The sequence below is a fragment of the Coffea eugenioides genome, chromosome 6, assembly GCF_003713205.1.
Source record: "Coffea eugenioides isolate CCC68of chromosome 6, Ceug_1.0, whole genome shotgun sequence".
NCBI lineage: Eukaryota > Viridiplantae > Streptophyta > Magnoliopsida > Gentianales > Rubiaceae > Coffea > Coffea eugenioides.
The window spans coordinates 14,821,242-14,846,241 of NC_040040.1; the positions used below are offsets into that span (position 1 = coordinate 14,821,242).

At 34.6% G+C, this 25,000-nt stretch overlaps 1 protein-coding gene across 2 annotated transcripts; it reads left to right on the forward strand.

Annotated features, from left to right (window-relative positions):
- Positions 1–19,852: 19,852 nt before the first annotated feature.
- On the forward strand, positions 19,853–24,400 carry LOC113774513 (shikimate O-hydroxycinnamoyltransferase-like). 2 transcript variants are annotated; one of them, XM_027319043.1, is made up of 3 exons: positions 19,853–19,940; positions 20,201–20,647; positions 23,059–24,400. In XM_027319043.1, exons 2-3 carry the CDS (start codon positions 20,240–20,242, stop codon positions 23,941–23,943), a joined length of 1,293 nt encoding a protein of 430 aa, XP_027174844.1. In that variant the 5' UTR covers positions 19,853–19,940; positions 20,201–20,239; the 3' UTR covers positions 23,944–24,400. The 2 variants fall into 2 exon arrangements, with proteins under 2 accessions (XP_027174844.1, XP_027174845.1); XM_027319044.1 differs by having other exon boundaries at positions 20,224–20,647.
- Positions 24,401–25,000: the final 600 nt, after the last annotated feature.

Consider the following 25,000-nt stretch of genomic DNA (forward strand, 5'->3'; position numbering starts at 1 on the left):
CGCCCCGCCCCGCCTTGCCCCGCTTCCCCCGCGGGTGCCCCCGCGGGGTTAATAAAATTTTATATTGAGAATAACGTAGATTCCCAAATCTTCATGATCATTACCCCAAACACATGAATAAATTGAGAATTTTGGGTCAAGGAGCTTTTCCAATCGGAAATGGTAGTTCTGCTCATAGGATTTTGCATCCCAGAGTTCGTGTTGAAGCTAACAACATTTTGTCCAAGAATCAAATTTGTGACTTTGATCAAATATTTTCATGATAGTATCCAGTGCGAATTCCTAGTTTTGAAGCTGCTTTAAGAGCTCATAGCAAACTCCAAAGTTCCTGGAAATATGAGGCTGGCCCTCGAGTGAGAAGCCAATCAGAGGCGAATCAATTGATGAATATGCTTTGCAAGTATGTGGTTTTGGTCCTGCTTTAACTCACTAATTTTGAAAGGATGATGCAATTTAAGATTACTGGACTGTAGTAAAAGAACCTAGAACCCACCTAGAACATTTACAATGCGGTAATGATCGTACAATCCTGTAACAAAAGATCATAGTGTATTAGGCACAAGTAGCTATGTATCATATACCAAGCAGATTGATAAGGTTGTGGGTAATCAATTCTTTTCTGCTCAACTACTGCTTTGCTTGGCTTATATATAATTATATATATATATATATATATATATATATATTTTGTTTTGCGGGTAGCGGGGCAGGGGATGGGGCGGGGGTATACTCCCCCGCCCCCTGCCCCGTTTCTAAGCGGGGGGAAATAATTCCCCCCCGCCCCCGCCCCAACGCCCCGCCCCGAGAGCCCCCGCGGGCACCCGCCCCCATTGCCATCCCTACTCTTAAGTGACATGATTGACAACTAGTCCAAGTTTGTGTCCAATTCTTAGGCAGACAGGTGATCAGGTCGACGGTGCATTGACTCATTGTTAACTTGTAGTGAGCCATGATTTCATCATTTCAACTTGTTTATTGTAGATATGATATGACTTTGCCCAATAGGGCTACTTGCAGATTCTGAATATCGATGTCTCCATTTGCCTTTCCCATTTCTTCTACTACTATTATACTTCTTTTATATTTTTATGTTAAACTCCACCATTTTTTTTTTATTGAATCAATAAAAGAAATTATGAAGAAATCCATTAATAAAGAAACTCAAGAAAGAATATACTATAGACAGAGAATTTTAGGTTCTCAACTATATTTTACTTGTCTGACGTGCGCATGTTAAATTTTTAACTTATCCATGTCCCCAGCAACTGATCCCACAACTGCCATGGTCCCTAATGCATATTCTTTCGTCGTACATCTTTTTTTGCAAAGACCGGCTGAGCCGATCAGCCAGCACAAAAGAAGCTGCAACTTTGGCCAGGATAATTTATGTTAGAGGGTCTTCATCAATTGACAACTCTCACCTGTGTGTGTTAAACAGAGAATCTATCCAATAGCAAAATTTCCTGACTCAGCACGAATTGGTACAACCATCTTTGTAAATATTCAATGCCTTGTCTGTTTTCCAATCTCCGCCCTTAAAGAATCAATGCTCTTTCATTTGATAACCGACCATGTAGCTTTTTTTGGCGACCGAACCGAAAGTTAAAAGCAACTCTTAAGTAGTATCTTATTCGTGCCATTGGTCAAAATGTTGGTTAATTCCTTAAAATATTGTTGAGAAAAAAATAGCATAATTGTGACTTTGACAGGACTATTTTCTGATTATTGCCTACTATGCTGACTTAGCACGACAGGCAAAACCCTTTTTTAAATATAAGTCTAAACTGTTGTTGTGCTGACTCAGCACAATAATTTTTTTTTTTTTTTTAAAAGAAGTAAACTTGTACTCTCAGAGCTACAACAATTGTGCAATTTTTTTCAACAATATTTTAAGGAATTAGCCCAAATAATTGAGAAGCGGTCATCTTTTATCAAATTGCGTCCTGGCTTTGGTCCATCTGATCGATTTCTTGATTGTTGTTCTTGCCCTAGTACTCTTGCCCCGTTTGCACAATTATACAGGCTCTGCATTTGCTAAAAAGCTTGAAATTTTCTCCAATTTTGTACTAAGAACAGCAGCCAAAAAAAAAAAAAAGCCTTCTTGTCACTGAATTACTCAAAATTTCTCCAATTTTGTATTAAGAACCGCAGCAAAAGATAAAAGCCATTTGTCACTGGATTACTCAAATTTTACATTTTTATATGTTGGGTATCATTAGATTCTCTCACATTTATCTAACACTCTTTGTCTCTTCCACAATATCCAACAGCTGAAATGGGATAACCTAAACAATGTCCCTCACTCATAGATAAATCCAACAATGCCCCTCAATACATTGGTCCCTAGGTTTGATTAGATCAACATTGGATCCAAAAGTTCTTGATGGGATACAAACGGTCTACATATGATTGGACTCTCTCACCCAAAAATTAGTTGAAGGGGTAAACTTTTCCTTATATTTACAACCTAACACCTTGTCCTTTTCACAATTGATATGAGAAAAAGGTACAAAACCAACAGAAGAATCAAGGACACTAAAAGGGTTGCTTTTGCCATCAAATTTATAATTGATCAAATTCATATTAAAGAAGCACATGACTCCTTCCAAATTGTTTCGTGGAATAGACGAAATTACCATTTCATTTTGCAATTTCAATCGTTTACATTTCTATACAGAAAGCTAATTGACCGGACACCAACAAGGCAAAAGGGAAGCCGCTGTCTCACGCCATCCCTATCTATATTAAGCCGACAGTAACATTAGTCCACCCCACCACTTCGTGTATTTCATTGAAAAGAATATCTGCAGCAAAAGTTCTTCTGGGCTCACCAAAAATGACTCAAATCATGAAATGCCTTGCATCTTTTTCACTCTTCCTGTCAGCACTCATATTATCCCTTTGCTCTCCAATCTCATCCGTTAGCCTTGATGGAGCTGTGTCAAGTACATCTTCTCTGGAAGTCCAACAAGGGAATCATCTTGCAGCATATGAAACTAGCAAAGTCTCATTCTTTGCAAACCGGAAGTTAATACAAGTTCAAAGCAAAAGAAGAGGGCGTTCTGTAAGACCACCGGTCGGTGCTGGTTCCAGAACAAGATCATCATCTGCGAATAGGAAGCAAGCATCTTCGTCCCAGTTGAATGCTCTGCTGGTTTTCTCCATTTCATGCATCTTCTTCTTCTTGGTTTAGTTAGTACTAGCTACTACCATTGCAATTGTTATTTATAGAACTAAGGATATTCGTGCAGCTATACTTAAAAGGTGAAACGTTTCCTCTTTACAATCCATGGAAGGTTCATCATCCTAGAAAACTCTCTGCCTGTGTGCTCGTTGGAACTTGTTTGTAAATTACAGAATTCCTTTGCACATATCATTTCAGTGGATTGAATTGCTAGCGAGTGATTTGTGCTTTATTTGCCATTTCCATATATGTCAATTAATTCATTGAAGTGGAATTGTTGCACAAGTTTTTTCTCCCCTTTTTTTGAATTAAAGAAAATGACATACTGAGCTGTTTTTTAGAAAGTATATAGCTTAGATAGGGGGGCAAAAAAAAGAAAAGGTCTTTGCTGGGACCATATTAAATTTTTGTGGAATCTTACTGAAAACATTTATTTCAGGCAGAAGCAGATCATGCCTAATCTAAAAGTATTGCAAGGATTTTTTTTTCCCTTTTTGGCACAAATGACTTCATACTTGCGGTATAATCATCAGTCAAGGAAGCTGAGAAAGGCATTAAATATATCTAAACGCTATGATTATATCCCAGACAATGACCGCCATAAAGTGTTCGGGTTTCTCTTGTAATTCGTTCGTTTTCAACAGAGAAATAGCCCGAGTCTTACTGGTATATTATGCCCAAGTTGGAGCTGAATGGACAAAATAATAATAATAATAATGAAGCCCCTGCTGGTTTACAACCAAATTTATTTCATAAATTAAATTTAAAAGTTGAATAGATGGAAATAGATTTTTCAAATGACGTGCATGAACATAACATCACCAAGTTCCACAAGATGTGGTACAACTTTCTAATTTTTCTAAAAATTTTTTTTGATGAATTCGGTAGGCGTAGAAAAGTTGTTAGGACATTTTTGTCGTGCAAAACTGTGACGGTTTGCTTGAGTTTGGGTTATCGAAAAAATTAGAGGCGAAATGGCAGCTAGATAAAGAAGAGACATAGGAAACAAACACTAATTTGGAAACAGTATATTTGAAGCAGATATTTGAGTATTCATGTACATATGACCAATGCCTTTAGAGGCCCAAAACAGGGCAACGGCCTTCTACGCTTAGTTTTGAAACCCACAAAAGGCAAAGCCGCCCGTTCTTTACTTACTGGACATGGCTATGAGCCCGTCCGTCATCTCTTCAGATCCAACCCGTTTCTTATGCCTGATTCCTTCAGTAGCTATTGCTTACTTTATGTTTGTTGTGATTATTATGAGATCATCCATATGCTTGATTAAATGTTTCACACAACTTCTAGTTTTCCATTATAAGATTGTGGGAAGAAGAAACAATTATTTTGCATCATAATATGTCTCTGTCACATATCAAGCTCGAGCTCGACTGAAAAACGCCTTTTTATTGTTAATTTTTCAACCCCCATCCAGGCATGGAATTCAAATGCTTCACAGAAAACACCAAGGATATGCATTTCATGTGTTTAAGACTTGAGGGATTAAAAGGAAAAAAAAAAAAACGCAAAGAGACAAACTATTTATGACTCCATATTCTATGTTAAAACTTATCAACAAAGCGTAGTTCAATATTTTTTACCTGCAATAGATTGTAAAGTGTAGAATTTCCCAGAAGTCGTGTTTTGCATACACGAGCTTTTCGAGAATTCTATCATATAGCCGTCTGTCAGGACGAATCAACACCTATAGTGTGATTACTTCAATATTAGAGACATATGATCTGGCTAAGATTGGGATTACTTCACCTGGGCATTTAAGAAATATGAAAGCAGATTTTTTTTATAAAAAAAAAAGGGCAAACCTTATGAGGATTAGAAGATTTGCATGGAAACATGCACCGAAAAAGAAGTTTTGCATAAGAAACGTGAACAGGCTGCAAACAAATTGAATCGCTCGAAAGTCAATTCGGTCAAATCTTGATTTGAATTTGGTCAACATCGAATTCGAATCGAATTTGAGCCAACTAATTCGAGCTATCAAACTCGAGTTGAGTACAAAGAAATTCAACTCGTTAATTCGCAAGTCGATTCGAATATATATATATATATATACGTGTATGTATGCGTGTGTATTATTTTTTATTTTAATAATAAAATTACTTATAGATTCTTAATATTTTTATTATTTATTAAGAAAAATGACTATTTTATTTATTTTTTTAAAATAAAATAATTATTTTTTATTTTTTAAACTCGAGTGGGTTCAAGTTCGAGGTTGATTAGGCTCAAATTTGAGATCGAACTCGAACTCGAACTTGATTTTTACATTGAAAGTTCGTCGAGATCGAATTTGGTGAAATTTAATCGAGACCCAATTCAATTAGAACAAAACTTGACTCATTTGCAGCCCTAAACACGAGGAACCACGTTTATGGAAACAAGTTGTTTCAAACAACACCAAAAAGAAAGTGGGGGAAATTATGTCACCAAACAAGTCCAGTCATCAATCTAAGCAGAAAATGATCAAGAGCATGTGCAGCAGCATTTCCTGTTCCCTATTTATTCTACACACGTGTACAGTTCTGCGATGCTACTTGTTGATGTTGAATGCAATAGCAACTTAGTGGTTCCAAGTCAAACACCTCAATGCCTATACATCAGAAGCCTACTGTTAAGCCGCGATTATTGCCAAAATTTCAGCATGCTCTAAATCAATAGTAACATTTTGCTAAACCCCTTTGATAAGACAGCCAATACTCCCCTATATCTGTATATCATCCCGCCCTAGTGCTTCAACTTTCGCCTTCCCTCTTTTCCCCAAGACTCAGCAGCATTAAATTTCAACCTTTTCTCAAGTGGCTTTACACCTGTCCTAATCAATTTATTCGGTGTCTGAGCTCTAGCAGCCATCCCTCAGGTAGTGGTTTTGATTTTTTTTTCCGGTGAGTATTATTTGGAATAATTACTGTAATATTTTTTATGATGTGATGTATGTGAGATAAAATGTATAAAAAGATGAATTGAAAAATATGTTTATGGTGCAAGCAAAATATTATTTGAGATAATTGGGTAATCCAAACAAACTCTTTTATTCTGCAAAAGTACTTAATTCAAGGACTACGTGATAATTTTAAAATTTTAATAGTAGATTCTTGATATGCTTGTCGTGTGCCACTAAATATAAACAACCTTTGCACAATGATGCTATTTACCCTCCTAAATGTACCTTTATTTAAAAAAAAAAAAAAAATCTCAGAATCTATGATAATATGTTTACAGCTCTTCTTGAAGATGTCATGCTAATTATCAAGTCTAAAACTAAACTGATTAACATAGTCGAGAAACCAAACCAACTAGTGATTTCAATTTTCTAGTTGACCTAGGCAGGAAGATCCCCTGATTTGTGGGTCGCTGTCCTCTTATAATTATTGCTGGTTTACTAGTGACTGTCTCAACATGCAACCATCATTTGCGAGTATGGGGCGGGGCCAAATCTTATAGGACATCTGGCTAAGATTGGGATCAAAAGTTTTTAGTCCAATGAAACCGCCGCAAAAGTCGAAGCACGTTTATGCTACCCATTCCAAAAATTTGTTCTGGAAGTAAAAATTGGATGTCCTTTCAATTGCTGATCAGCCATTTGTGCCGAGCATCTCAGTCAATGATAAAATACGTAAAATATCCTTTAGTAACTGGATGGTGTCTTACTCTCAAACTACAAGGTTGAAAAAGTTGACAAAGAATTATACCGATTCATCTTAAACAATTTAGACCCTTGTTAAATGTATTCTTGATGGGTTGAATTCATCATTTCTGAACTTGATGGATACGTGTATACAGTTGGAGTAAAAGTTTGCACCAATATCGGCCTTGTTTGGTAGATAAGTTTTTGGTCGTCAAGTTTGTCTGCTACAAGTTTTTTAAAAATTTTAGTTACAGTAATTTCAAAATTTTTAAATTATACACTTCAAAATATTAAAAAAAAATACACTTTAAAAATTTTTACAATAAATTACAGTAAAGGTTTAGATAAACACCCAAAAAATTTACTTATTATCAAACGGGCATATCATTATATGCTTTTCCTGGAATGCAATCATAAGATGCCTATTCGGTCATGAACGGGAAGTCGGAAACAAGCACGTGATTGTGGGGAATTGAATCAATGAAGATATTAAAAAATAGGGGACCATGGCATGATTGTTCATAGAGTATATATTCTGTGATCCATGCAAGGTATACGTATGTACATATTTAGTCACGGGTACAGCCATACCCTACTTGCAAAGCGATCGCTCTAGAGGCATGGCTACGGTTGTCTGGACCATCACAAATTGAGCAGCTTTTCTGGTAATAGAAATTTGTTTTCTGTTTGGATTTGGATTTTCTTAATTTCGATGTACTTTGATGCCTAGTTGAGTAGGTTTCCTTTCTATTTTGGTAAGAAAAATTTTGGATGGATACACAACTCAGATCATCGCCACGAAACAGGATATGCATTCAGAATCATAGGTGCTTGTAGAGATTTTTACATATCGTTTACCAACATAGTTCTCGTACCGACAGCGAAATTTACACAGGTCAATTATGGCTGCATAGCAGATGGGATAAATCTCTGAAGAAAGGTAAAATATGATGGGAGACAATTTAATGGGGACAATATTAATGTTGTACTAGTTTCTTAACGTTTTCTCCCTCTTTTAAAACAAGGACAGGCAAGAACACATGCCATGCTGAGCAAATGTTCAAAGCTTAATAGCCAACTCAAATTTATCAATATGCACATCAAAACAATTATATTGGCAGCTCTTTTTAAGTTTGCAGAGAATATTACCACTCTATTATTTATGTACCTCCCCAAATAACAAGGCAAAACTCTCAATTCTTTCAACCAAATATTCTACTACGTGCCAATCTATTTATTAATATGTAATGGAGTTTGTCCTTTTTTGCCTTTCTCAGAAAACGTCACCAAAAAGATAAAAGCACCAGCCAAATTGAAAGCAAAAAATCTAGAAAAAAATATATATATTTTTTGTTTGAAGCATAGTGAGTCTAGAAGTACAACAATTATTGTCTTCCCGTCTGTGGTTCGTACACATTGCCATCGGCTTGAAATATGAACATCTGTGCTTTTTTGGACTTTTCTTTGACATTGACATTAATGTCACATCCTTCAACTATTCTGTAAGAAGTGTAGAGGGGACAAAGACAAAAGCCAGCCAATTCTGAGGGATTGAAATTTTGTGGTGAAAAGGGTAGAAAGGCATGTGAATTGTGCGGTTGGAAATTTTATATGATTGTACTAGTATCATTTTTTATATGAAAATCTTATATGATGTTTTTGGTGTTGAATGCTTCATGATTGTACTAGCATCAAATTTTTTTTTTTTTTATCTATTACCTAATATGCAAATCAACTTGATTGCGAGATGTACATGTTAACCTAACCAACATTCGCTTGTGCAATTGTATATTTACTGTTTTTAGTTGCTTTCAAATTATCTATATCATTGATCGTTTATATCATCAGAGCAAATTCCAATGGGTTTTAAGAGGTACGTTCTTTAATCAATTTCAATTCCTTTTCAATAGTTTATATTCTACAATCCAATCCACAGTTCATAAATATGGACTACAAGACTTGGTCTTCTTTTAGGAAACAACTTTTTACAGATCTTGACAAGTTAATTTGGTGTCATTATTGAGTTTCAAGTGAATTATCTTTCTCTAGCGGTTAAAATTGAGAATTCAGTTCTGAGTTTGTTTGGACAAAGAGAATTTGGAAAAAAAAATTTTGCCTCACAAATCCTAATCACCTTTTTATCTCACATACATCACATCACAAAAAAGTGCTACAGTAAATATCTCAAATAAATCATCCAAATAAACTCTTATCCAAACAAACTCTAAAGGTTCTGAATTCAAATATCATTTCTTCCCTCCCCTTTCCGTTTTTTGAATCTCAACCTTTGCTTGTTAGAAAATACAAAGTTCGCCAACTTATACACAACATTGAACTTTAGCAACAAAAGAAGGATACATTTCATTCCTTGTATGACTGTCCAAATTGAAACCACAGATCAAGCAGGAAAACAAAGCAGAAAATCACATTAACATGGTCTACAAGGCTACAACCTCAGAATTTGTCTAGAATTAGACTTGGAAGGTACTGCTCAAATTTAGCCCCATTAAAGACCCCAAAAAAAAAAAATTTGTCTGGCGAAATGTATAGCCAGCCTTGTTTGGACAATAATTTTTTAATCACTTTTTTATCTCACATATATCAAATCGCTACAATAATTTTTCTACAAAAAAATCTAAAAAAATATAATCCAAACACAACCTAACCCCGAACTGGAAAATAATTTCTAGCCTTTCGTCCAATCATCTTCTCACTAGATGTGCTCGGTGGCGCAAGGTCTTTCGCAAGTTCAGTAGTATCATTTTCTATATATTATATAAAAGTCGCTAGGGTGACACATGCAAAGTTGAATCTAGCTTTTAAAATTAAAACACCTAGTGGCTGCTAACTATTCCACGATCCTCGTTTTGATTGTTTTTTTTTTTTTTTTTCCAAACTCGTTTTGATTGTTTCCCCCACTAAAATATTGTGCACGCACGAAATGCTTCAGGAGCAGCCATCGTTAGAGTCAGCTGCCCGTGAACATCCAAGATGCACAATGACAAGGGTTAGGTGCCGATTCCGTTCTCACGGAATGGGTATTAGGTGCCAAATGATGGGATTTGCATTTATTGCTCTGTCACATCCGGGAACCGAAAACTTCTTCCGCGTGAAAATTTTTACATTTTTTATAAATATATTTTTATCTTATATATATTAAATCGGTGTAATATATATATTTTATAAAAACTTCTAAAAATAATAATTCAGATGAATTTTAAGGGTACCAAATGATGGAACTTTTGTTCCCCCGTCAAAAATTTAGATTTATAAAGAAACATTTTTAAAATTTTTTTAAACGGAGCAAATCATAACCTAGGCTCCTAAGGTTGTGTTTGGATTGCATTTTCCGTGATTTTTCATGGAAAAATTACTGTAGCGATTTGATGTATGTGAGGAAAAAAGGTAATAGGGAAATGTGATCACGGAAAACGACGTAATTTTTCGATGGAAACCGGCAATCCAAACAAAGACTTTGGATTGTTAAGGTAAAAGTGACATCACTTTGCTTGATAATAGTCAAGTTAAAATGTAAAATTTATTATTGAGAATATGCTCAAACTATTGCTTTTTTGCATATAATTCTCACTGCCCACAAACCTTGAAAGACAAGAAGTTGGAAAAACAGTCGCGTGACCTTTGCTCAAACTGACATTTCAAAGTGGTGTTGTAATTACACATACCTATTTTATTACGTAGGAATTTTGAGCACAAAAACTTCTTTTCAACTCTCAATTTTTTTTTTTGTTCCTTTCCTTAAGGGCACTGGCACAAGTTGAGTTGAATTGATGTAGTTTAGTAGCTTGCCGGATGATATTTGTGTTCAGCAGTAGACAATTAATATGAGAACCTTGTTCGTCGTTAATATATAAATATTTTATAAGCAAAATATGGCACCAAGAATATGTTCTGATTCATGACGATTTGAGTGAAAATCAAACTTACTTTTAAATATCGAAAAAAAAAAAGTAGACAATTGATTGGGATCGTACCCTTTCTATACCCAAAAAAAAGAACAAAAAAATCTCAATTCTTGATCTATAATTTGGAGCAAACTCTCCTCAATTAAGATAGATGTGCCGTTTCCATACCCAAAAGTCTCGAATTTTTCTTTGCAGCTGAACCTCGTTTGAGTGTGGACAAGGGGCACAAACGGTTGCAGGTGCAACCGTTTCTGTCGGTTGTGTATATTTTTCATTGTGCGTAACTTTGATTGCACAAGATATAATTTTCTTTATACACGAAATAATTTTAAAACAAATTTTTGTGGATTCTACATACGACGTGAAAATCGAGTTACAAGATGTGATCAGAGTCGCACAAAAATTTTTGACCAAATCATGGCAGTCAACTGCTAGGAACCCTTCCTGCCCCATGTCCTTTCAATGTTGGGTGATATCTAGTTAATGATTAGACTGATTCCTTCTAGAACAAATATCTCACAAGTTCAAACCACAACAGCAAAAGACCATACGGTATATTTGCTGAAATAAGCAAAAACATTATTCAATAGGTTCCAGTTAATGCTTGTTTTAGTCTCGACCAGTTAACAATAGGTTCCAGAACCCTTTGGCTGTTTTGTTCTTACACGTTTCCTCGCAATTTGCAGATATTTGTCTGTTCAAACTTTTTGGCAGAGGAATTTCCGCTCACGTTTTGACCTATAGACTGCAATGTTGACAGTCGAACTAGCAATAATTATCGTGGAAAATATAAACATCGCATCTCTATAGTGTGGAACAATTTCATATTGTGTGCCACAATTACAACCTTCACAAATCAATCATGAAATAAAATCCAAAAAAAGGGGGATAATTTCATAAACCTCCCCTGAGGTTTTATGAAATATCACCTAGCTCCCTTTAGGTTTTCAAAATCTCACTTAGCACCCCTCGAATTGACATTTTAGTAACATTGAAAGCCCTTCTAACCAAAAGTAATATTAAAAAATTCATGTTTGAGGAGAGAGATTATTTTAGTGCCTTTAATACCCTTAGGCTATAAAAAATGAACATTTTACAAACCAAGGAAAAAAATACTAGATTGGAACCATCTTAAAAGTGAGGAAATGAAAATTGGTAAGATTTTATGTTACAACCAATAGTCACTTCTACAGTAGGAAGAGATAGTAAAAGCAAATACTATTTTTTAAACCATTTCTACAAATAGAACCCTTCATAATGTTGAAGGTAATTAGCATGTAAAATCATACATTTGAGCAAAAAAAACTTAGTAATAGATGAAATTCAACTTCAATATCATACAAAAAATTTATTCAAAATAGACCGACTTTTTTTATGAGTGTGAAATATGAAAATTTTATTATAGAAAAAGTAAGAATTTGAAAAACTATTTGGAGTTTCAATTACTTTATTTCTCTTGTGCTCTATATGAATAGGAATAAATAAATAAAGTTGTGAAACACCAAAACAGGAAAAAAAATAAAAAAGAACCTGCAGCTATTCTTCTCCAAATGCATTGAATGTTTCATTGATTAAATCCTATATTTCATTGACATTTGCAATTCAATTATGTATATATGTATGTATCTATGTTTGTATAGACATTGTTAAAGAAAAATAGAAAATTTAGAGAAAGAAAAACAAGTTTAGAAATTTAAATATGAGGGTATTATTGACAATTCATCACCTTTAATATTAGTATATGGCCCTACTTTCACTTCAAGGGTGCTAAGTGAGATTTTGAAAAGTTTAGGAAAGCTAGGTGATATTTCATGAAACCTCAAGGGAGGTTTCTGAAATTATCCCAAAAAAAAACCCAAGGAATTATACAAGCATATCCCTTCACCCACCTAATTAGTAATTGCAGGCTTATTATTCTGTCCTTGGAATATTCATCACCTTTAACATGACTGATGATGCAATATCGTGTCCAAAGAAGTCTTTTACTATTTGGGGGCCTGAACCTTCAATCAAAGAAATGGTTTTTTTCCAAAGTTGACTGTCAATCAAATAACGTTTTTTCTTTTTTCCAAAAGTTGTGCCTTCTGGCGTGACTAGCAAGCATATTGAACGTCAAAAATCAGGAAAAGCAGACTTGACCCAACAGTTGGAAAAATATACAAACCCTCCCCCAGTGGAGAAACGTAATGGAGAAAAAGACAACTTCTTATGGAGTAATTTATTGACGTAAAACAAAGGTTCAAGGTTGGCCGTGCACGTTTCCCCTCTCTTTTTCTCTGCAAATGTCTAACTTCTAATTAATTATCAACAATACAATTTTTCCTCTATTTTTCTCGACGTTTTACCAAAACAATTATTGTTGCTCTGGTTTTGCATGTTTTAGTCCCTCATGTTTCATTTTAACATGTATTTGTCTCCTTAAGTTGCAATATTTACCGAAAAGTTTAGTCTAGTCCCTTAATTTCGTAAAATTTACACTTCTGGTCGGTTATCTTGAATTCTCAAATAGCAATAAATGTGTCAAATCTTTTGGGTTAATTTCTGAATAGGTGGCCAAAGACGTATGAGAAATGCAACTGTCCAAAACACACGGAGTAACGATGAAGGGGACATAGTTTTAGCTTACTGATCGTCGGCAACGCTCCGTTTGGATTAGTTATTTTTTGGGGTGTTTTTGAAAAACTTTGCTGTAACAGAGTTTTTAGAGTATATTTTGAAATATTTTTAAAAAATATTTTGAAATATTTTTTATTGGCACTTTATTATGAGATATTTGGTAAAATTTTAAAAAAATTTAAATTAATTTTTAGATTATCTTTTAGAGTACTTTGTTGTAACTTTTATTGTATTTGAAAAATTAATTTTTAAAAAACACTCCAAAAACAGGAGATCCAAACAAAGCCCTAGTTTTTAGTTGAAATGGTCAGGTCAACTAGCAGATTTCTAATTATTTCTTCAGCAGAATAAAACTTCCCTTTCACTAACATCAACTATACTTAATTTAAATGTGCCTTCGTCGTCGCCTAAACTTTTTTTAGTCCAGGAGTGATAAACTGCAATTGGAGTGTCGGCACAACTCCCTATCAGTCATTTTCAAACATTTATTTTTTGTTTCTTTGTAACTGTCAAATCACTAAAATGTAATTATGGCCGCATCCTTGCTATTAATTAAAACTTCCCGTTTGCTGTCTTAGTATGTTAGTAATTAGCAAGAAAGAATGCAATCAATGTAAACAGTAGGAACAGGTGATAGATTAAAAATAAGGGCAAATTACTCTTTAGCCCTCTGTGATTTAGTAATTTTTTACATAATTCCCTGTGGTTTCAAAAACTATACATAGGCTCTCGTGATTTGGATTAAATTGCTAAAGTGACGGAATTTACAATCTATAACGGAATCAACTAAAATATCAAAAATACCCCTGTATAAAGTTGAAAATTATTTATTAATTACGGGGAGTTATGTATATATTTTAAAAATCATAAGGTGGCCATATGGTAAATCACTAAACCACAAGGGGGTTATATGATAAAAAATATAAAATCATATTGGGTTATATGCATGTTATGCTTATATATTTTAGTTACTTCAACTATTTTAGTTTTTAAACAATAGTAATTTTTATATTTTTATATGTTCTATTACGAATGATCATTTTCGTCATTTTGACACTTAAATCCAAACTATGATGGATTATATATAGTTTTTAAAACTATAAGGGAGTTATGTAAAAAATAGCTATATCATAGAGTGGTAAAGTTTATTTTGCCCAATAAGCCATTCACAGATTCACCATCTAACACCTATTTTTGCACTAATCTTCTGTACTTAAGCTTATTTTAGTCAAGAAAGAAGTTATCTTTTGGGTATGAAGTGCTACATAGATAACTCCTAGTCCTTGTCATCCATTTTCATCATTTTTGGGTAACAGTTTGGCGATTAAAACATAATTAATCCTTGTTATGAATTATTAATTAAGTTCAAGTGCCGTTTTATACAGCAGTGTTATTTGTATATTACATAGGCCACATATTCCTCCATCATTCGATGAAAGATTTTGATGACTGCACTAAATTAATTTCACAATCAAGCATTATTTACAACTTCAAACTAATCCGCCCTTAATCCTTGAATAGTTAATGCTAGTTGTAGGATAATACAATTATTCATCCTTTTCTTTTGCCTTGTACAATTATTCATCCTTAGTGCATGGTTTCTACACAACCATCAATCGGACCAAACTATGAAGGAAGAAAAATAATTTGATTTAGTATGATGTGTACGCTGGAGTGTAATGATTGGGTACGACCTCGAGTAACTGTCAATTACCATAATGCTATTGCTAAATAACAACGCGAGAGTATATTGTGAGATATCTTTATGGAAAAAAAATGATGACAAATTATGACTTCAAAAGAGTGAAGAAAAAGGGGGAAAAATGAGTGGGATCCTTTTCATAAAGTGACCTAGGGTGCATTTAATAAATTTAAAATTTAAATCCATTAATTTATTGAATTGTAAGTACTAAATTTGATATATTTGAGTGTATATCACGTTAAAATTTGATACATTTGAATGCATGTCGCATTAAGTGATTAGTGGATAGTTCATCATTTATTTATTAAAGCAAGTTTTGTATAAAAAATTCTGCCTCACTTAATTAATATATTTTAGTTTTAATTATCAAACGCATCTGAATAGATCTGAATCTAACAATAATTTTAGAAACCTCCCCTGAGGTTTCTGACTATTTCACTTAGTTCTTTTGAAATTTTTAAAATTACACTTACCTCCCTTGATTTGACACTTTGATAATCAAACCTTCAAATAAGGTCAAAAATTTAATGAATACCGTAAAATACCCTTATCTTATAAAGTTCAATTCATTCTTCTAAACAATTGTAAATAATTTGACGCAATTATAAAAATAAAAAAGGAGATTCAAGTTTTTCATACCAATATTTATTATTTAATAACCAACTATAACAATAAATCTTTTGTTATGATAAGCTATTTTTTATAGTGCTTTATTGGGAATATAGATTCTTTTGAGATAGAGAAAAAAGTGTTACCTTGTGTTTTTTAAGTTCATGGACTATTTTTTTTAATAAAAGTTTATGGACTAGTTTAGTGATGGAACTACCATAGTTTGGTAGTGATTTTGGGCCATTTGTTTTTAATTATTGCTGATTTTGATACAAAAAAGGAGCTACAAAAAAATTGGATGATATGAAAAGTCATAAAAAAAATTACTAGTTTAACGTTTGATCTAGATAGATATTAGCGACAATATTGATAATTCTTCTATACTTCTAATGAAATATTAGAGAAATGAATAAGAAGGCAAAACGAAAAAAATTATAAAATTCATCCTCAGTATAAACATGGCAACAAGAGAGTTTCATTAAAATATTAAAGTTAATATTGTTATTTTAAATGGGTAAGGAAGGTATGTATAATTTTTGAAACTTTAAGAGAGCCAAGTGAAATTATAAAAATTTCAGAGGAGGTTTCTGAAATTATCCCTTAAATTTAAGTGCCGAATGAGTTTATCAAGTAATGCTACTTTGTTGCGTTTATCAATTTTCATAAGGATAAAGAAATTTCGTGGAAAAGAAAAAACCTTCTAGTGCTTCTCATGCCTCCTTGTTTGATCCATTTTAGTGACCTAATTCATGTTACAGCAGTATGCTACTTTGTGGTTCCTTTTCCTTTTTTGTTAGGCAACACTTTCATGGTGTCTGAATCATTGGCTGGTATGATTGGTATCTACAGTTGTAGCGCAATGACACAGAATGCTTGATCACACAGTGCTCGATATTTGAATTTACAACGAATGGCTTTATCCCAACAGCGAAAATTCATGCCTGCTTTTTCTTCTCCTTTTGGCCAAATGAATTATGAGATGATATATGATATGTTCCGATCATAAAAGTTTCAAAAAGCAACAATAATATCTATTGCATCTGAATTTACGAGTATATCCTGTGGCCCCGTGGTTGGCAATGCAACACCATAACAAAAGCTATGTGGTTGGCTGCTTTGAAGCTCGAACAGGTTTAAAGTTTAAACCTGATTTTGCATTCTTGTGAATATGAATTTCTACAAATGCAGCTTCCACCGTTTAAACAGCTAGTAAAGGACCCAGCAGCCCACGGGTTAGCAAGATAAATCCCCTTTCCATATTTATTTATGCTAGTAACCATCTTAAAATTCTTTATTGATATCAAATGAACGTATTACTAGAGAATATGATACGAAGTCATTATCCAAATTAAAACTCAATTTCTAATTATTTTTTATTTTTTCTGTAAATTTTTTTATTTCATACATATCACGTTACAGAAAAGATTATAGTAAATAACAAAATGAATTTTTGGAATAATTTTCAAATCGAGACGCACTTGGAACCCATAAATGTTCCAAAGTCAATTCAATTCAACATTTTAAATAACCAATACATATCTTTTTTTTCACCTTTATTTGAGGATGTGGCATTATCCATCTTTTAAATGTCTCCACGAATGATTTTCTTAATGAATTGGGCCAGAAGAGAAGATTGATTGTGCATAATCACAAGGCACCATGCACGGGTAAATCTAGTTAACATAATGAAACCCTATGGGCAAAGTAGCATCAATTGAAACCTCATGGGTTGGACTGCAAATAGCATTTCCTTAAACTAATTTATTGAATGTGAAAGGTGACCCATTAAATTGAAATAAATACTTTGTGTTTCAAGCCAATAAAGAAGGGTTAATACCACTTTGTCCCCCCAAATTTTGGACGATTACCCACTTCAGTCCCTAAACTTCAAAATGGGACACTTGAGTCCCTAAATTTCAAAATGGGACACTTGAGTCCCTAAACTTATAAATATCTCCCACTTAAGGAAAATTGTTAATAAATCCTGAATGCCGTTGGTGGTCGAAGTGTCCCATTTTATAAGGGTTTAGGGATTTAAGTGTCTCATTTTATAAGTTTAGGGACTTAAGTTGGAGGTATTTATAAGTTTAAGGACTTAAGTGTCCCATTTTGAAGTTTAGGGTCTTAAGTGGGTAATAGTCCAAAATTTGAGTGGACAAAGTGGAATTAACCCAATAAAGAATGAAATAACTACTTTGTGTTTCAAGTCAACAAAGAATATATATAAAAACTTAGGGTATGAAATCATAAAAATGGCTTTTTGCTTTTGCCGGGACAGGTACCATGTGACATCCACGGATATATTCTTTCCTGTAATTGTCAATGTAGCCATTGGAAAACTTTATTCAGTTAGAATGAAGAGAAGTAACTTGTTTCTTTTGTCAGAAGGAAAAAATGCAACCAAAGGGGAAAATATCGACCTTGTTTGGTAATCAAGTTTTTGGCTAAATTTATTTGCTACAAGTTTTTTAACAACTTTATTTATAGTAATATCAAAAAACTTCTCAAAATTTTTAAACTATACACTTTAAAATATCAAAAAATTTACACGCTTCAAAAATTTTTTTTACAATTTCTACAGTAAATTACAGTAAAATTTTAAACAAACATCCAAAAAACTCACTTGTCAAACGGGCAATCTTCTTGCCAATGTGTTTTCCTTGTCATTTCGCTAGCAAAAAGCCAGGAAAAAGTGGACCTGGCTACTACATTGTTGTGGTGTGAAAAACATGGGCACCTTCACAAGTGATAATTTCTCATTCAGTTATGTGAAATGTTAGACAAGCCCTGTGCGGCAGTCGGATATTTTAAGGGAGGTTCAAATTCGAATTGGCAGGAAGTCATACCAATATTATCATTTCGGCCAGCCAACAATAAATGTGTTTCCTTGTCATTTCGCTGGCAAGAAGAAATGGAAAACAGTTCACATAGCTGGATGAGAAATTATCACTGTGAAAGTGCCCATGTTTTTCACACCACAACAATGTAGTACAGTAGTAGCCAGGTTCATTTCTGCAACACATGTTCAATTGTACATGTTTTTCAAATCTTTCTCTACGTTAATGCAATCCTCTGCATTACTCAAGAGTGCCAAGACACGACAAGTAAGTGCCAACACATTTTCGTGCCAACACATTTTCGTGCCAAGACTAGAAGTGGCCAAGTGAAAGTGAAGTAGAACTCTTGAATAGCAAAGACAGGATTGAAGAACACTTGTGAAAATTGAAGAGCAAAGACACGACAAAGTAAGTGCCAAGACTGAAGCCCCGTGTGAACGGTCCAACGATAGCGCCTCTCACCGGTGACCCTTGAGATCTTAAGTTCGAGTCTCTGCTCTGCTGGATTCCTCCACGCACTTATCGTGTTCGGGTCGGGTTGGGGCACCGGACCCGGGCCGCAGGGGATCAGTCGGGCCCCGTAAGGATTGACCCGGACACCCCTGTGTCGACAAAAAAAAAAAGAAAAAAGTGCCAAGACTGAAAGAAAATGTAGGACATTTGGTATTCTATCATGTTTGAATTGTTATTTTTAGAAGTTTTTGTAGAAAATATACTATAGCGATTCGATGTATATAAGGTAAAAAGGTGATTCAGAAATGTGTTCATAAAAAATATAAAAAATTTTATGCAAAAAACCGCAATCCAAACAAGTGATAGAGAAAAAAGGAAGAGTACCTGACATTTTCAATCAAACAAGGAGCATCATATAATTATTGAATGTGTGTTTAGAAGAAAAATACTTGTACTAGTTGATAGTATCATGTGAATATAACCTCTACATTAATAATATGTATGTTTTTCATGTCAACTAAAGTACTTGCGTGTTACAATTCAACTTTTCCTTAATTAATTATGCACACATTCAAGCCCAATAAAAGTAAGAGTAAACAAGATATCATATAATTATTGACGTCTTAACTTAGTTCAATTGCATTTGAACGAGACCCACTCTTAAATATTAATGGCTCAAATTAGACAATGCAATTTCATTCGAAATCTGATTATTAGGCTAACCATTTTATTTAATGGCTCGAATTTGACCCTTTTATTCATCTAATAAACAAAAAAAAAAAGAATAAAATAAAAAGGAAGAGAGAGAAAATTCAACGTAGCTGTACTATAAATATGTACAACCAGCGGCAATTACACTCGTTGCCTGGAGGAAAGCAGAGAAGCATCCCTCCACCCAATTTTCACAAGACACTTTTGTGGTCATCTTTCAATAGCCACTCTTCCTCATCATATTCCACAAAGGACAAAGGTACGGAAACTTACAGCTAAGCAAAATTGCACATAGCCATTTTCCAATTTGCTTCTGAAACGTCAGGACGAAAAAATCCGTAACTCTAACACATATAAATCTTCAATTGACCTCTAATTCATCTATCTCATCTGCCCTTGTACTTCTATTTATTTAGACCATTTGTTTGTCTGCACACCTTTCTTCTCCATCCCAGCTCGTTTCTGACAAATCCCTTTCGTCAATCAACAAAACTGTTAATATTTTCTGCTGAATCTCAGGTTATTTCATCTTGTTTGACCAGCGTGGGAAGCGAGAAAATGAAGATAACCGTGAAGGAAACAGCAATGGTTCGTCCAGCCCAACCAACGCCTACAAAGAGGCTATGGAACTCGAATTTGGATCTTTTGGTAGCAAGAATTCATATCTTGACCGTCTACTTTTACAAGCCTAATGGTTCTGCTAATTTCTTTGATACCCGTGTGCTCAGAGAAGCATTGAGCAATGTTCTTGTCTCTTTCTACCCCATGGCTGGGAGATTAGCAAGAGATGAAGAAGGAAGGATTGAGATCGACTGTAACGGCGAAGGTGTACTGTTTGTCGAGGCTGAATCAGACTCAAGTGTCGATGATTTTGGTGATTTTGCACCAAGTTTGGAGCTCAGGAGGCTCATTCCGACCGTCGATTGTTCTGGTGACATTTCTTCTTACCCCCTCGTTATTTTCCAGGTAACCTTTTAGTCCTCTTTTGAACAACAAATTTTACTACTACTACTACTATTTTTGCTACTTTAGTCCTTTCCATCTGAGGCGGTGCTTGTTGAAGGTTTTTCTAATTATTACTATATGTTTGACTGTCAAAGGCTTGAATATATTTTTCCACAATGAAATGAATAATGAACAATAACCAAATCGATACGTTGTCTGAAAATACTTGTCTCTAATCCAATCAGTCTGGACCTCATAAAACTTACTGGAAAGTCTAGAGAAACTAAGGGGCTGCTTTTGGTTGTGGAGAGGCGTAGCGAAATTTGATTGGGGCATGTTTTCTCCCTTGACTTTTCTCCCCTTATCTAGCCATTGATTTCATTTTTTATTTCATCAAATTCTTAGAACTTACAAATTTTGCATTTGATTGTACTCTTTAGTTTGAGTTTGTATTCTTCATGTGATACTTTGTTCAATGTGTTAAATTAACAATATATGAAACCTGTAAGGTGCGTTTCGTTCACGGACCGGAAAAGAGTGGATTTTTTTTTTATTCTTAGGACTGTTCATTTTGGATTGAGTCATCCACAGATGAGTAATAATAATGTTTATGTTAGATGGGATGTCTTAGAAAATAATAATAATGTCTCATCCTGTGTTTAGTTGGAAATTCGTGACGAAACAAAGGTCAATTGTGATCCGTATTATATGGGGCAAAGATTATATTCAAATGTGCAGTACTTTACTTTTTCCTGGTGGTTTGAATTGCAAAGCGTACTGTAGCGATTTGATTTGATTTGATTTGATATACACGGGATAAAAACGCGATTGAAAAATATATTCACGAAAAATATAGAAATTTTTTAATGAAAACTGGCTTTTCAAACACCCTCAAGTCCTCCTTTATACTTTGTTATCCCAAAAAAATACGTACTTACCTTTTCTCGTTTGTCTCTAACAATGTTCATTTTTTCCTGAAAAGAATTTGGATTTTGCAGAATAATCTCTTCTTAGAAAACCTTTTGTTACACGGAAGATCTTGTAATAGCACATGTTCTCTACCATTGGGAAAACGTAAAATTAATTAACTATGCTACATCCTATATTTTATTTTAATTTTCTGCAAGTTTTAGTGTTTGTGTGTTCAATTTGTGATACAAAGAGCAGTTAGGGCACCCCCACAAAAAGAAAAAAAAATCATAATTGATGTAAAATAAGTGTATATAGCCCACATTAAGTACTTCCGGTTTGAAATTTAAATCCAAGTCTGAAAAATTCAATACGGTAGACGGGTAGTTACTAGTTTACAGTTAGACAGACCAACATTTACTACCCTTTTACCGGTGGCTATGAATGAATTGTTTAAAGTCACGCGAGGCACTGACATGAATGAGGTACAATATAACAGTCTAGACGATTTGCTCTCGTTTCGTCCACAAAAAAAAGAATTCTGGAGGGGTCCTAGTACGGAGTTCGGTACGGGTAGAGAATAATCGTGGAATAAATAGATCCAAAGGCCATAAATCTAGAAAAAAGGGCCACACAAGTTCACTCGATTCACAAGGATGTGTCACTTTCTCGTAAAATGTCACGTGTTCGAAATTTGTTAGCAATGTGTGAATTACGATAATGGGTGATTCGTAAAAAAGTTTGTAAGCGACCTATGATCCCGAGAGCATACTTGGTCCGTGATAGTAATCGAAATCAAATTCATCTAAATTTTATTATAGTTAAAAAAAAAAAACACGGTCAGAATTCAATAACGTAGAAGGAAATTATTTTATATAACAAGGTAGTGAGAAGTAACATGTTTTACAAGACAAGAAAATTAATTGATATTGTCCGACACTTTTAGTTTGGTACAAATGGTTTGTTTTCCTAGTACTTTTGTGGATGGTGTTTTAGTTTGGCTACCATGTAAAGGATGAATAGGGATTGAGAAATGTAAGCCTATGCATCAGCTACTTGAACATCAGGAGCAAGTAAAGGATCCAATACTTTATGACAGGCAAAAGATCAGAATAGCGACAGATTGGTATTCTAGTGTTGTTAGCTTTTGGCGGCATAACTTTGTGCTGAACCAGTTTCAACCATATGGTTCAAGAGGGAAATATGGTTGGTGTTCACCACTATCGTTTAATCGTTTTTGCAACTGGAGAACTGAAATAGTCCCCACTCAGAAAAAGTTGATAGGAGAGTTAGGAGCTAAATTTTATACCTGTTCAAATTAGACTCGAAGTTAGTAGTGTTTAGACATTTATTAGATTTTTCAGTTTCATCGCTAAAACGATGCAATGCAATGAGTTTCTCTTTCTCTAGTCCCTTAGAATCCATGTGCTTCAACGGGAATCATAGATTTGAAATGTTTTTTTTTTTGTTTTGTTTTGGTAACATAGCGTTTGTTCGTAACATATTAGGGTTTGATTTGATAGGTAACTCGTTTCAAGTGTGGAGGAGCAGCTCTTGGAGCTGGGGTGCAGCACAATTTATCAGATGGCGTTTCATCTCTGCACTTCATCAATACATGGTCAGACATAGCTCGTGGCCTCACCATTGCTATCCCTCCGTTCATTGACCGGACACTTATCCGTGCTAGGGACCCTCCCGTGCCTGTATTCGAACATGTCGAATATTATCCGCCCCCTCAACTAAAGTCAGATTCAAGAATTCAAGAACTCAAAACAGGCCCCAGGGCAAGTACCACAGCTGTACTAAAAATCACACCTGAACAACTTAGCCAGCTTAAAGCTAAGGCCAACAATGAGGGCAGCACTTATGAGATCTTAGCAGCACATATATGGCGTACCGCATGCAAAGCACGTGGCCTCACCAATGATCAATCCACCAAGCTGTACGTTGCCACTGATGGCCGGTCTAGGCTGATTCCTCCCCTGCCTCCTGGCTATCTAGGTAATGTGGTCTTCACTGCAACTCCAATTGCTGAATCCAATGATCTTCAATCAGAGCCCTTGACCAATTCTGCAAAAAGAATCCACAATGCCTTAGCAAGAATGGATAATAATTACTTAAGATCAGCCCTGGATTATCTTGAAATTCAACCTGATTTGTCTGCTTTGGTTAGAGGGCCTCGGCATTTTGCTAGTCCTAACTTGAATATCAATAGTTGGACAAGGCTTCCGTTTCATGATGCAGACTTTGGCTGGGGCAGACCTATTCATATAGGGCCGGCAATCATTCTTTATGAGGGTACGGTATATGTATTGCCAAGTCCAGGCAAAGACAGGACTTTATCGTTAGCTGTGTGCTTAGATGCCGATCACATGCCACTCTTCCAAAAGTTCCTGTACGATTTCTGAGAAATTTTGAAATATCAACAACAATCAATAATCAAGCTTCTGGAAGAGAATGGATAGAATTACCATTTTTCGATGGTACAAATCAAGGCAGCCTCGTGACACTTGTGATTGGATTGGGACTCTCGTTTTTGTATTGGTGTTTTGCTTAGTGATTTTCCCATTTTCTTTATCATGGCCAGAGCATTAATTAGCTGGATAGAAATGCTTGATTGCTTGTTCCGCTTGCAAAATAGGGCATGCCGCAGATGATGCGTATTATCGAGGACTTGTTGCTATAAGCCTTTGACTGGTTGCCTTTTGCCTCCTATTTGATTGTTGATGTGTGTCATTATCCCTTAGCGAATCTTTGCATCATGAACGGTTGAGAGTTCAGAATTAGTTAAATCTAAGGGTGCATTCGAGTCGAGTGGACCGTGTGCAGTGTGACTTGAGGTAAAATAATTGAATTTGAGCTCAATATCGAACTCGTCAAGCTTTTTTAAAAGTCGAGTTCAAATTCGAGTATGATTTCAGTTTATTTTATTTGAGTTTGAATTTGAGTTCGAATTTAATTAAATTTAATTGAGTCTAATCAAGATCAATCGAATCTATTCAAGTTTAATCAAGTTCATCTAACAAAATTAGGGAAAATTGCCAATTTAGTCCTCAAACTATTTTACTAAAGCCGATTTGGTCTCTCAATATTTTATCGTATGAATTAAGTCTCTTAACTAAAATTTTTGTGCCAATTGAGGACCTATACGGTGTCATCACCCAAAATACATGTTTCGGTACAGAAACCAACGGTGACGCAAGGGCTTTTTTGGAAGTACATAGTAGGATTTCTGCGGAAAGCAAGACAGAAACCATTTTGCATCCAAATTGGGGGAAACCTTTAAGTAGCGAGAAAATAGAGGGTTCAAGTGAAGAGAAATTTGACTAAATTTAATTGAGTCTAATCAAGATCAGTCCAATCTATTCGAGTTTAATCGAGTTCATCTAATAAAAATTAATATTCTATATGTAATTTTAATAAAGGATATAATCGATATTTCAAAATAATAAATATAAAAAATAA